At 35.4% G+C, this 14,812-nt stretch overlaps 1 protein-coding gene across 4 annotated transcripts in view; it reads left to right on the top strand.

Annotated features, from left to right (window-relative positions):
* Kl (klotho) overlaps positions 1-14,812 on the top strand; it is an 84,051-nt gene that overhangs the window by 47,605 nt on the left and 21,634 nt on the right. For all 4 annotated transcript variants that reach the window (XM_087199556.1, XM_087199557.1, XM_087199555.1 and 1 more), the window contains exons 2-3: positions 10,571-11,081; positions 11,793-12,061. In XM_087199556.1, coding sequence (XP_087055682.1) covers positions 10,571-11,081; positions 11,793-12,061 — 780 coding nt within the window. The remainder of the gene's footprint in view (positions 1-10,570; positions 11,082-11,792; positions 12,062-14,812) is intronic.

Consider the following 14,812-nt stretch of genomic DNA (forward strand, 5'->3'; position numbering starts at 1 on the left):
TCAGAGTGTTCCATCTCATTTCCCTTTGGGGCTGCTGTAGGTGATCTGGAAGTCTGGTTTTGAGACTTATTTATGTGTTTTCTCATTTCAACTGGGGCGGGGGGCTGTTAGCGCCTGCATGGATTACCTCCTCTGAGCTGGGTGAGGTGGGACAGGGGCCGGGAGCAGTGGTAGGGATGGTGACCCAAAAGCCCTTTCCTGTAGGCTGGGAGCAGCTGGAGGGATGGTGGCCAGGAAACCCCTTCCTCTGGGCTGGGAGCAACGGGAGGGATGGTGACCGGGAAGCCCCTTCCTCTGGACGAGGAGCAGTGGGACGACGGCTCAGAAGCCCCTACCTCTGGCCCGGGAACAGTGGGACTCAGTACCTTGGTCTGGTGGTCTGGTGTCCTCTGCGCCTTGGTAATGTGGAATCAGGTGGCTGCCTGTGTGCAGTGGGGTGATTTGGTGTCTTCCGCGTGACTCAGGACCTCGGTAGGGCATGCACAGACCTGCCTGTCTGCAGCGGGCTGATTCGGCGTCTTCTGCGTGACTCAGGACCTCGGTCGCTTTCTGTTTTTTAAGAAATCTTTTCCTACCACAATGTCAGAAGGCTATTATTTTATGTTTTGTTTTACAAACTTTAGGGTTTGTAGATTTGGATCTATGACTCGTCTCAAATGAGTTTTTATATAAAACGTAAGATTGGGGTCTCTGTTTTTTCGTGGATATTTCTAAATGTGGTAGAATTAATTGTTGAAAATATTTTCTTCTTTGTCATTAGTTGCCTTAGTGCATTTGTTGGAAATCATGTGGTTAATGGTTTAATTTTGAGCTCTGTATTCTGCTGCTTTGATCTATTTGTATATCTTTATGTCAGTATTACACTGTATTGATTATTATACCTTAAATAGGTCCAGAAATCAAGTGTGACTGCTTAATTTTGTTATTCTTTTCTAGTTATTTTAGCTGTTTCATGTCCTTTGATTTATCATCCAGATTTTAGAATGAATTTGTCAGTTTCTACAAATTCTTCTTGGGGATTTTGGATGAGATGGTATTGAACCAAATAGATCACCTTGAGGGAAAACTGATAAAAATGCTGAGTCTGATAATTCATGAAAATATCTTTCTCTTTGCTCAGATCTTCTTTAATTCCCATTAGCAGTGTTTTGTTGATATTATTGTGACATTCTTGCACATCTTTTGTTAAATTATTCCAAACATTTTATAGTACAATTGTAAGTGGTATTTAAAGTTTATTTTCCAATCGTTTGTTCTTCATGTAGAAATACTATTGATTTTTGTTTGTTGACACTGCAGTCTGTCATATTCGTAAATTTACTTATTAGTTTTAACAGTTTTCTTTCTTAGATCCCTTAGAATTTCTATCTATATGACCATGTTTTCTATAAAAATCACAGGTTTTGTTTTCTTTTTTTTTCTTTCCAATTACTATGCTTTTTATTTTTTAATGCACCTTACTGTACCAAGACCTCTAGAACAATGTAAATAGAAGCTGTGAGAGTAGTAGAATTTATTCCTAAGCACATACTTAATTACATAATTCTTTTTGAATTATTGTAAGTAGAGTATTTTCTTAATTTTCTTTTCACTATTAAAGCTAGTGGTATTGGGCTTTTCTTAGTAGGGAGATTTTTGATTATTGATTCAGTCTCTTGTTACACATCTGATCAGATGCTCTATTTTTTCTTGAGCCAAGGTTGGTAATTTATATGCTTCTAGAAATTTATCCTTTTCATCTATATTATCTGATTTATTGGTATCCAATTGTGCACAGTTTTCCCTTATAATTCTTTTTATTACAGAAATAGATACAGAAAAGGTCATTAGAAATATTTCTATTTTCATTTTTTATTTTATTAATTTGAGTTTTCTATTTTGTCTCACTCAATCTAGCTAAAGAGTTAATAATTTTGGTAATCTTTTAAAAGAACCACTGTTGATTTTGTTGGTTCTATATTTATTTGTTGTCTTGCTTTGTTTATATTCACCAAATCCTTATAAGTTCCTTTAGTTTGTTAGCTGTGGCTTTAGTTTTTTTCTTCTTTTTCTGTTTCCTTAAGGTATAAAGCTGTTATTGATTTGAAATATTTCCTGTTTAAAATATAGCCATTTATAGCTATAAAATTTCCTCTGAGCACTGTTTTTACTGCATCTTGTAAGTTTTGTTATGCTTTGTATTTCATTTGTTTGTTCTCAATTTATTTTTATATATCTAAGCATTTTCTAATATTTCTTGTGATTTTTGTCTTTGACCCATTGGTTTTTAGAGTGGTTTTTTGATTTCCACATATTTGTATCTCCAGATTTTCTTTTGTTATTGACTTCTAATTTTATTTCACTGTGGCCAGAGAAAATAATTTGCATGGTCTCAGTCTTGAGAATTCATTAATATTTTTTGGTATGGCCTATCCTGGAGAATATCTCATGTTCACTATAATGGACACCCCCTCTCCCTGCCCCCTTCCTGGAGCTGAGGATTGAATCTGGAACCTTGCACATGCTAGAGAAGTACTCTGCCACTGAGCTACATACCCAAGGCTCATGAGCATTTTAGAAAAATACATCTTTTTCTAGTTAGGTGGAATATTCTGTATATGTCTAATAAATCTAGTTTATAATGATCAAAGTCCCTATTTCCTTGTTGATCATCTGCCTAGATTGTCTATCCATTATTTAAAGTGAAATAATGAAGTTTCTAACAATTATTTTTGAAATATCTATTTCTCCCTTCAATTCTGTCAAAGTTGCTTTATATATTTTGGGGTTCTCTTGTTGGGTGCATGTATGTTTATAATTGTATTTTTTGATGGATTGATTTTTTTTTAAGCTACCTGTAATTACCTTCCTTGTCTTTTGTAGCAATTTTTTACTTTAATTATATTTTGTTTGCTGTTAGTAAACCCTATCGCTCTTTTAGTGCAGTACCTTTTTATATTTCTAAGTTTGATTTCATAATATTTTAAGTTTTGCATTTGTATTCGAGGCATTTTTGTTTCTGATTTTTCTTTCTTTTCTTTTGGATTAACAAAGATTTATTTAGCACTCTCCCACTGATAAGCATTTAAATTATTTCCAATTTTTGTTATTATAATTAATGTGAAGGCAAACAACTTGATATCAATGTCTCTCCATACTTTTCTTTCCTTTTTTTTCCATTAAGCTTATTGATACATTTTAGGTATACATTATGATCATATTCAACATTGGGAATTTGTACCTGTACATCATATATTTTGGTTCATGTTTTTTTCCCCATTCTTCTTCCCTCCCTTCTACCCTTTGATACCATCCTAGTTACAAAAATTTTGTTTCCGTTTTTTCCTATTTTCATTTCTTTCTTTTTTTTTTTTAAATGCATCAACAAGTTTATTTACAAATGCAGCTGAATAAAAAAGCTCATTAGTTTCTGGAGAAAACTTCTGGTATATAAACCATGATTATTTTCCATTAATGAAAACAAGCAGTTTCTACTGAGAATTACTTAGCAACAGTTCTGGTGAAGAAAACAGAGCTCCCATCATCAAGCAAATAAATTACATAAGTTAAGTATTTTTTTCATCATATTACATAGGTAGAAAGGATACAGAAAGCAAATTTAGGTTGGATTTAAATGAAAACTTTCACAATGCTTCTGCATTAACTTAGTATACATTACAATAAGCAGGGTAGATGCAATTACATATTTATATGAACTATTCCAAATAGTGTTTAAGAACTTAAAAAAACAAAATACCCTCCTCAAAACACCACTAAAGAGTCAAACTAGATCATTATCCACCTCAAAAGTATTTTTAAATTCTTGCCTATTTTTATTTCTTATAGTATTTTTGTCATATTTTTGCATAAGGGTTATACTGGCCTCATAAATTGTTGGGTATATCTCTGTCCTCTAAAAGAGTTTTTGTAGGATCAGTATTATTTCTTTCTAAAATGTTTGACAGAATTCACCAGTGAAATAATATGGGTTTAGAGTTTTCTTTGTTTTGATCATGCATTCAAATTCTTTATTTGATATCAATCATTTGAAATTTTCTATAGCTTCTTGTGTCAGGGTTAATAAATTGTATTTTTTGAAGAATTTGTGCATTTTAAGAATTTGGCATAAAGTTCTTTGTATTCTTTTCTTTTTATCTTGTTAATGTCTAAATATTTGCAGGAACAATACCTGTTTTATTCCTAGTTTACTTCTATTTTCTAGATTATTTTCTTCTTAAATTATGGTAGTGTCTCAGTTTACTAATATTCTGAAAAAGATAATGTTTGCCTTTGTTATTTTCTCTATTGTTTACTTTTTTATTGCATTCACTTTAGTTTTTGTCCCCATTATTTCCTTGCTCCTACTTATTTTGCTTTTAATTTGCTTCTGAAGGTGAAACTTTAGGTCACTGATTTTTAGATTTCTCTTTAAATATTAATATTTATAGTTATGAATTTCCTTTTTTATTTTAGCTGCATCTTACAAGTTTTGACTTGCTATGTTTTATTATTCAGTTAGAAATATTTTCCATTACACTTTCTGATTTATTCTTTGACTTAGATTATTTAGAAATATGTGTTTAGCTTCCAAATTGTTGATGGACTTTTTAGATATATTACTAGTTTCTTATTAAATTCCATTCTGGCTGCAGTACATTTTCTGTAAGATTTTATTTTATTCAGGTTTCTTGAAATCTTTTTATGATTTAGTACATGATTTATATTCATGAACATTTTGTGTACACTTGAAAATATTGTTTAATGCAGCATTGATCTAATATTGTCAAACTGATGATAATATTGTTTAGATAATCTATATACCTACTAATTTTTTTGCTACTTCTTTAATCAATAACTAAGAGGAAAATTAAAACTTTCAAGAATAATGGTCAATTCTTTTATTTTTTTTCTTAAAGTTCTGTGAGTATTTGCTTTATGAAAATTTATAATTTGTTTTCTTGGTGAATCAACCCTCTTGTATGAAATATCTATCTTTGTCTTTGGTATCAGTTTTTATCTTGAAGTTTATTTTCTTGCTATTATAGCCATGCCATCTTTTTATGTTTATCATTTGCATTTTATATATATATATATCTCCTTTCATTATTTGTTTTTCAAACTATCTGAAACATATATATGTATATAAAATATTTCTTTTATATAAATGTATTTAAAACTGACTTTTTTGAGATATAGTTTGACAACATCTATCTTGTATTTAGAGCAATTTATTGTATTTAGTCTATTTATTTATTGATATGACTGAGTTTATATTTACCATCTAGCTCTTTGTTTTTTATTGATCCTGTCTAGTCTTTGTCCTTTCTGCACTACTGTGGATGAATCAGATATTTTTAATAAGTAAGATTTCTTATCCTATTGTTCATATATACATATATATCTTGGTGGGGTTTAGGGTTACATTCTTTAGCTTTATTATATTGTCTACTTAGAATCAATATTATTAATCCTAGTCAAACATTTTTCATTTTATTTGCTTTAATTTTCAGTTCTAAAATTTTTAGTTTTTTCATTTCTTCTCTGTTATTATTCCTCATTTGCTCATTGTATTTATCTTTTCCTTGAAATTCTTTCATATATTTGTAATAGCTACTTTAAAGTCCTGTGCTAATTTCAATATCTTGGAAAAACTTTTGTATATTTTGAACCCTCCCCTTCTCTGCAATTAAAGGTTTCATTTTCCTGTGCTTTCATATGTCTAATAATTTTTTAAAATTATACTCTGGGCACATTGTAGTGAGTCCAGCTAATGTTGTTTTCCTCGAAGAGGTATATTTTGTTCTGCCAAGGAGGTTAAATTACCAGAGGATTTGCTTGATCCTGCTGGGTTTGTATTTAATCTTTGCTAGAGCTGACCTCTTTCTGCTTTGTCCTTAGTCCTCATGTGTGACTGTTCTGAATTTCAGCTGAATGCCTGAATGCTTAGCCATATTTCTCTGCTCTTGCTGCTCTGAACTGCATTGCTTCCTAGCCTTGCACAGCCTTTGGTATTCTCTCTGACACATAGCTGCATCTCTTTGCTAAGCCTCACAGAATCTTATCCTGTGCACTCACAGCTAAGGATCTTCAGGAAATTACCAGGCAGGCTTCCAGGCCTTTTTGGTGCAGCTTTCTTCTCTTTAAGATGTTGGTCCACCTCAGTAGGCCTCACCCCTGACTTCTACCTACTCAGATCAGTGATATTCAGTGTATTACTTGAGCCTCATTTTCCTCACCCATATCTGAAACATGACCCCAGGCAGAAAGCTGGAACAGACAGGAGGTTCACCACCTGTTTTCTTTCACTTACTGTTTAGTTGTGTGAAACTTAGTTTTGGATCCTATGAAAGATACAAAGAAGCAAATGACAGGAAGCTTACAAGTTAGCTAGGGAGGAATTATCTGTATGTACTATAAAATTCAGAGTATTTTCTTTGTCTTCTGACATTTGGGAATGCTAGCTGATTGGAGGTTAGCTTTTTTTTTTTTTTACTATTTTTAGACCCCATATATCAAATCTAGTTTGAGATTATGAAGGACATCATATACCAGAGATTTATATCCCAAATTATATTATTAGTACATTGTATTATTCAGAACAATACAGTATTCTCAGAGGCTGCCATATCAAATTCCTTCTAATTTATTTTTAATGGTATGTGCATAAAAGTTCCCTGTCTCTCAAGGTCTCAGAAATAAAATAGACTAGAAAAACGTTTGCATCTGTCCCAGGACCTTTGATCTAGTTCTTACCATGAGCCCTTATTTCTTCAGATCTGTTTATTACTGATTCTGTCCCAGATACCTTGGTAGGATCTGAGGATGCAGAGATAAAAGTCCTAAACAATGGCTTTGAAGCACCTGCAATCTAGATATTTAACAAATGCAATAAGATATGAGTAAGGTCTTGATAGAGGTCAATTGTGGAAACAGTGCCCAAGGCTGGGGAGAAAGAAGAAGCCAGGGAAGACTTCCTGGAGGTGGTGGTATCTGAGCTGACTTTTGAAGTGGGAGTGGGACGTGGAAGGACTGAGAATAGGGAAAACATACTCTAGAGAGATGCACTTATAAATATGTGAGAGCCTAGGGAATCTCAAAACTTCAAATAGAATTCATTGTGTCTGGAATTTTGGAATTTGAGGCAATAATTATAGAGTAAGTTAGATTAAGGATGTAGGAGTTAGTTAGATCAGAGATTTAAAACAATCATCAACCAGAGCCTGCCACTCAATTGCTATAAACCAATTGGATTTCATTTTTTAACCACTAGAGCAATATATATTTATGGTAGAAAATGGAGAGAATCTGCCTGCCCTGCAAGCACAAGTTCCCAAGTTCGATTCCCGGTACCCAAAAAAAAGAAAATGGAGAGAATTATACCATCACAATCCTGCCACAAATGTTTTTTTAACAAGTTATAAATCCTTCCAGATCTTATGTACAAGTTTTTCTTTCATAAAAAATCTATTACATTCTACTTGCTGTTTTGAAACTTGTTTTTTTTTTTTTTGGTTCAGTTAGTATTTTAGAAACATCTTTCACATGTTAGTAGATATTCCTTTGAAAGTTTATAATGTCTGCATAGGTGTATTTTTTTAGTTATACCATCATGTATTATAACATTCCTATTTGATTATATGGTTAGAAATGTATTTGGATATTGGCCATTTCAATTGTTTTCAATGCTTTGCTATTAGAAATAATATTGAGATGAACATTCCTGACCAGATAGTTAATTATTTCTCTGAGGATAGCTCAGTATTCTCTGAAAGTAAATTTATTAAGTCTCAATCTTAGGACAACATGTTTATAAGATTAACATACCTGAAATAATTAGAAGGCAATACATGACCATACATTGCCATCTCCTTATTAATCAACCTAGGATTTTGCAACACCCTAAGTGATGAGTTTACCCACATCCTCCTCCATAGTACTATATTTGATTTCTCAAATTCATCATCTACAAGTGGAATGAACTGCCTCATGAGGAGATGAAGGAGCAGAGTTCAACTCCACTTAATGGACAGTGGAGGTCTCCTGGTTTTGGGGAGGGGCTGCAGGGACTCCTTGGTAAGCTCAGTCTGGGAAGGATGTTATTACTTGCAGTAAATGACAGGAGAGAATCATGTCTAAGACTTGATCATGCAGCTCAGCACAGAGTCAAATGGGGTTGGGGATACTTTCTGGAGAAGATACAGTGCACAAGAGGACCACCTTGTTGGGCTGGTGCAGAGAGCAATCGAATAACAGATGCAATGGGGGATGGGAGAAGATGAATAATAAAGACAAATAGTATCAAAGATGCTTTCCAATGCTATGAATGTATCCTCTGTAACTGACTACTTAACAGGCACTTTTGTTTTCATTAGATTATTTAATCCTCACAATGTCCTTGTGGGAGAGTAGGTGTTATTTGCATTTGTACAGAGAAGTAATAGAGGCTCACACTGGTAGATAGAGGGGTTGTGATCCAAACCTCAGTTTTATCATTGCACCTCATTACTGCTATGGGCTAGATTCCATAGCAGGTGGTGTTTCCTTTACCTCCAATGTTCTTCTTTCTTTAGGGTGAGAAAGAGTAAGCATTCATGGAGACCTTACCATGGTAAACCCTGTTAGTAGCTTTACATAAATTATCTAATTTCAGTAGGCCCTATGAGAGGTACAAGAAAGTTGCATTTATCTGCTCAGGTTAAGCAATGTGGCCAAAGGTGTGGAATAAAAATATGATGGAGAAAAAACTTTATCTGACACCAGGTATCACATGTGCTTTTGTCAATAGCTCAGGTCATTTATCATTTTCTTGATAATGTCCTCTAAGCCATGTTGAAGTCTTCAGAGTTAGAAGAGGAGTCTATGATTGCGAACAATTCTATTGCACGATTGTGAAATTGACCCAGATTAGGAAATTCTAGGGATGCCCTCACTCTTGCTGGTTCAGCACTTGTTCTGTGGATGGAGTCTGTCAGATTTAGGACATGACTGGAGTTCTCAAATTGGGACAAATTAGAAATGTCTGCTGGCCCTATGTCCCAAGAGGTGGATTCCTGCTTATCAATCTAAACTACTCCTTGGCTTTCTGTTCATCTGTTAAATTATGTCATAAAATTTCCTGTCTACAGAGAAGGGAAGAGAGGGATAGTTTTGTGGTGTTGAGGAAGATCAAGAAGGGTGGGAGTTAGGAGCAGCACAGCATAATTAAGTCCCTATTTTCTTGGATCACATAGTTAAAAACTGATGTTGTTTTGATCCAGATTTTATTCTCTATTTCCTTCTTATCTTATAGATAGCTGCCTCAGATCATGAAAAGAATACATTCAGTGAAGTGGAACATAATAAACATGGCTAAGTAACTAAAAATAAAAGTGAGACATAAACAATCTTACTTTATTGAAATGTTTTAGCTGGATTCCTTAGAACAGTGTTTGAGGCCATCCTTGGACACCTGCACTGAAATGAACCATGAGAAGAATATTTAGGACAAATGAGGATATTTGGCACACTGAACAAAAGAGCTTCTTCAGGCTCAGGGAGTGGAATGAGAATTGGCATGATCATTTTGGAGACTATATGGGATCAAATAGAAGTAGAATTTTCAGAGTACAATATATATTGGGAATAGAAGGCTGATAAATACCACTTGTATTTATTGGGGGAAAATGAGAGTAAATCAAAGAATTCAAAGGGAAAGAGAAAGTTCATTCAAGTAGGAAGGGAAAAACCCAAATAGGCTCCATTATTTGTAAATAAATAGGAAACACATGAAAACATATTGGAAATCAGCATGATTTTATAGGAATATAAAGTTAGTTTTATGATAACAAAGCCCTTTTCATTGCTAGGAAACTCCTGACTCAGTACTAACTGTGGACAGCCCACCACTTCCCAGGTGTATTTAGTTTTCTTTGCTTTTGGCTTGAACCTTGCACCTTGGATAGGAATCTAGCACTGTCTCAGAGTTCTACAGGGTGGGCCAAGGTTAAATATTGGAGTTCATCTTTTAATTTATTGTGTTGATTCATAAGATTGGGGGGATACATGTTAGAGTTTTGGCTATGAGAGATTAATAAGAATATTAAATTGACTCCCAACAACTTGAGTCAATTTGGAAACTCCCAGTCTCTGAGGATAAAACACATAATCCTATTTAGAAATTCCTGATGTGATCACAAATGTGAGATCAGTGTTTTTTATATTACCCATTAATTAAAAAGTACATAATCCATTGATAATAAAGTTATTTAATAAAAAAGTACATAATCCAAAGTCAATTAAGTAGGGAGATATTATAAAAAATTCTATTTCGTTAACCTTTCACAATATGAATAATAACTATCCATTCAACACAATAAAGTCAAATTTTCCACTGGGTGCTGAAAACCAAGGAAATAAGTCCAATATTGGTAGCAGCTCACTATGCGGTGACCTACCACTGAAATAATTTATTGGTTCCAGCTGATTTTTATATTGTGAGGTTAGTCATTTCTTTAGGCTTGATGGAAAACAGATACAACTAGAATAGAGGAATCAAGTATGTATTGTGTCTCTCCTGACAATCAGAAATTTATTATGGTTTTTCTCTTCATAGGCTCATGCCAAAATCTGGCATCTCTACAATACTTCCTTCCGTCCAACTCAGGGAGGCCAGGTGTCCATTGCCCTGGGTTCCCACTGGATCACTCCTCGAAGAATGACTGACCACAACATCAAAGAATGTCAAAAATCTCTTGACTTTGTCCTTGGCTGGTTTGCCAAACCCATATTTATTGATGGTGATTATCCTGATAGCATGAAGAGTAACCTTTCATCTCTTCTGCCTGATTTTACTGAATCTGAGAAAAAGTTCATCAAGGGAACAGCTGACTTTTTTTCACTTTCTTTTGGACCAACATTGAGCTTTCAGCTATTGGAGCCCCACATGAAATTCCACCAACTAGAATCTCCCAGCCTGAGGCAACTCCTCTCCTGGATTGACCTTGAATATAATCATCCTGAAATATTTATTGTGGAAAGTGGCTGGTTTGTCTCAGGGACCACCAAGAGAGATGATGCCAAATATATGTATTACCTAAAAAAGTTCGTAATGGAAAGCTTAAAAGGTAAGATTTTGAGTAAAATTCTTGTTCCTTAATAAAATCCATTGGAAAAGCAATCTTTAAGATTATCTGCAATGTACTATGTTAGCTTACATTTTTAATCAGAATATAGAAATTTATTTTGGCAATAGTATGAATGTACTTATGTAAGTTCTTTTTCATTTGGGGCTTGAGGCACCTAAGTTAATTAAAACTCACTTTATAAAGAGAAACTGGATTAATGTTTGAAATCACTTGACTGGCAGAGTTACTAATCCAGATTTTTAGATTATGTTAAATGTAATAGAAATATAAGGATATCTATCTCTCAGTACATGTTTTTGAGTTCTTACTGCTTTGGCTAAATGAAGCACTTTAAAAAAAAAGAATATCCACATAATCTGGAGAAAATAATAGCTCATACTTTAAATACTTTATTCATTTTCTGCATCAGCCACAATTCTAGGTACCTAAGATGAAAAGTAGAACAAGACACTTTTCCACTGGGAAAAAATATATTCCATCTCAGAAATCCAAATAAAAAATCCTGGAAATAAGTTTATTTGTGAAGATATTTATTTGTAGAGATTTGGTGCCAGCCTTTTATCAATAAGAAAAATCAATGGCTGCATCACACAGGAAGAGTTATGCATAATTTCCCTCAGCTGTTCTTGAATCATGAGGCAAGTGTCCAGTGAAAATTCATGCCACTCTTGTCCTCTCTTCTCTTTGCAGCCATCAGGCTGGATGGGGTTGATGTCATTGGGTACACAGCATGGTCCCTCATGGATGGTTTCGAATGGCACAGAGGCTACAGCATCCGACGTGGACTCTTCTATGTCGACTTTTTGAGCCAGGATAAGAAGTTGTTGCCAAAGTCTTCAGCCTTGTTCTACCAAAAGCTGATAGAGAGCAATGGCTTCCCTCCTTTACCTGAAAACCAACCCCTAGAAGGGACATTTCCCTGTGACTTTGCTTGGGGAGTTGTTGACAACCACATTCAAGTAAGTCAGCTGACAAAACCAACCAGCAGTGTCACCAAGCCCTATTGCTAGTAAGTAGAGCTTCCTTATTAGGCTCTTGTCACAGTGGCACCCTGTCCCTCTCTGGGCCACACACAGAGCCCTATGACCACACAAAATACACAACTCCCAGTGCTGCTCATTTCTTTCCAAAAATCATCATCTTCATCTTGTACTTTAAATTAGGTACAAAGGGAAAGAAATTGGCAATACTAAGAATGCATTATACATAAATGTGTAAAAACATGAATATTTAAGATTGGATAACACAGTTAAAAGATAAGAACACACTTAGTATTGTGGTTTTCAATCCCTCTTAAAGCCATCAAGTTTTTCATCAAAAAGGTATAACATGGAACTTAGGAGTGAGGCTGGAACATAGGCAGAGCCCTTCTAAGGCATAATGGAGGATGCCCAGACTTCCAGGAATATCTCAAGAAAGCTCTAGTGATTCTCTGATAAAATGTCTTTTTTAGGGGCCAGGGATTTAGCTCAGTGGTTCTGGTGCCTGCCTCTCAAGCACAAGGTCCCGAGTTTGATCCCTGGTACAAAAAAAAAAAAAGTCTTTTTTAGCTATAGTCACTGAAATGGTATGGAAGTATTTCAAAATTATCAATCCATATTTATTGAGCATCTACTATGGAGGTAGCCTTCAATATTTTTTTTAATTTCCCTAGTTTTATAGGGACCTTTTTTAAGGGTTTGACTGAATACTTCAGGAGACACTTACTCTATGCCTAGTGTGTACAAATCCCTGGGTGATTTACTGAGGTCTCTCATTTAAGGCTGGTACAGGTAGGGGATGCAGTGCAATGACTAAAGTGACCCCTGCCAGGAGCAAAGGTGCCTGTAGAGAGTAAGTTGTGGTTATACAGATAAAGTAACAAAATAATGGAGTGAGGGGAACATGGTGGCAGGTGGTAAGTGAACAGGGTTTTGAGGTGAGTGCTGTTGAATACAATAGCAATTGAGACGGAGGCAAAGTTCAGTAGCTATAGTTTAGAAGTAAGATTTGACATGTTGGATTATTATGGCCAATTGATTAGTCTCATAAGTCCCAACTTGAAAAGGAATATTTGGAAGAATGCTTGGATATGAGGAAAGGCATACTTGTTGAAATGCATAGTTATTTTCTTGTAAATATAAAGTTGAAATCTTTTATTTATAAAAAATAAATCAACACTCTCCTTAATACCATTTTTTGGGTTTAGATTATTCTTATGTTTTTTTCAGATCATGCAATTGATATCATAAGTGGTTTTTTGACTCGAATCCCTTCCTTACATTTAGGAACAACTGAGGAATGTTGTATTGATGTTATAGTTAGATCTGGAATGTTCCTCCCAAAGCCCATGTGTTTAGGGCCTAAGGCTAAGCTTGGCACTGTTGGGAAGTGGTAGAACCTCTGAGGTGGGGCTGAGGTAGACCTGGCTCTTCAAATCATTTGGGGTGTGCCCTAGAAGGGAATAGTGGGTCCCCAGGTCCTTTTCCCTTCCCCCTTTTTTGTATCCTGACCAGGAGGTGAGCAGTTTTGTTCCACCACACACTCTGCCATGATGTGCTGTCTCACCACAAGGCCCAAAAGCAATGAGGTCAGTCAGTCATAGACTGGACTCCAAAACTAAGCCCAAAGAAACCTTTTGTCTTTATATGTTGATTATCTCAGGTATTTGCTATAGTGATAGAAAGCTAACACAGTGAAGCTATCTTAAATCCGTAGAAAGCCTTCTTAGCTCCATCTTGCTCATGGAGGGTGTAGATATTTTCATCTCTGGTCCATCTCTCTCCTTTCTCAGTCCAATGCTATTTGGAACCTCCTTATCTTAATTTAATCCTCAGTGTGGGATCCATAAAGGGGCTCAAGCAGGCTCTGAGGTGACAGATATGTTATTTTATGATGGCTATGTATAACCCAGACTCTTGTGTATGATGAGCAAAGAATTGAAAAGCATACACCCCGTGACAAGTGAAAAGAAGCTACATTTATTGAAGACCACAGGAAGTTGTGCTCAGGGCAAGTCCACACTGACAAAAGGCATGACACAGAAGAATGGTGTTGGAGTGACAGGAAAGTAAAAGCACTGCACACAGACCATAGCACACAGCAGCAGCCAGCCCCCGATAAATCAAATTTTCGGAAATTAAAGGTTGTGCACCACAGCCCAGGTACTTCCCCCTGAATCTCAAGGTATGTTTGACAGGAATGATTGACAGGATACTGAGTCATCTTAGGGGCTCTCAACATACATGCTTGTCCCAGAATTCACTCCTATATAATTATATGCATGACATGTAAAATATTTATGAACCCTTAATGAGGCTGGAGTAGGGTGAAGGCATCTGAAGTTCAGATGAGGAGATCCAACGTGCATGTGCGCTCACCTAGAGCATCAGCCCTTCCTAAATTATTATGATTTTTTAACGTCTCTTAGGTCAATAGAAGGAGAAATGGCCATAGGGTGCAGTTTAAAGTTAAATGGGTGGAACGGAGTCACTTCTTCAGTTCCATTGTTTCTTACTGTAGTAGATATGGAGCTGGTAAAGGAAGAGGAGAGAAGGATGAAGGAAGGAAGATGCCTCTCACACCTTCTTCATTCTTTTCTGTTGTTATTGATGCCAGGTGTGCATTCCATAGAGCCTGGTCTTTGTTCTACCTCTATACGTCTGTCCACTCCCTACCAGCTTTGTGCCTTGGGACTGAGGGGCTCAAGCCCTCCTGATCTCTAGTAGCAG

This window comes from Heterocephalus glaber, unplaced genomic scaffold (genome assembly GCF_053883595.1).
Source record: "Heterocephalus glaber isolate CG9 unplaced genomic scaffold, H.glaber_assembly_v1.0 deba00001720, whole genome shotgun sequence".
Lineage (NCBI taxonomy): Eukaryota > Metazoa > Chordata > Mammalia > Rodentia > Bathyergidae > Heterocephalus > Heterocephalus glaber.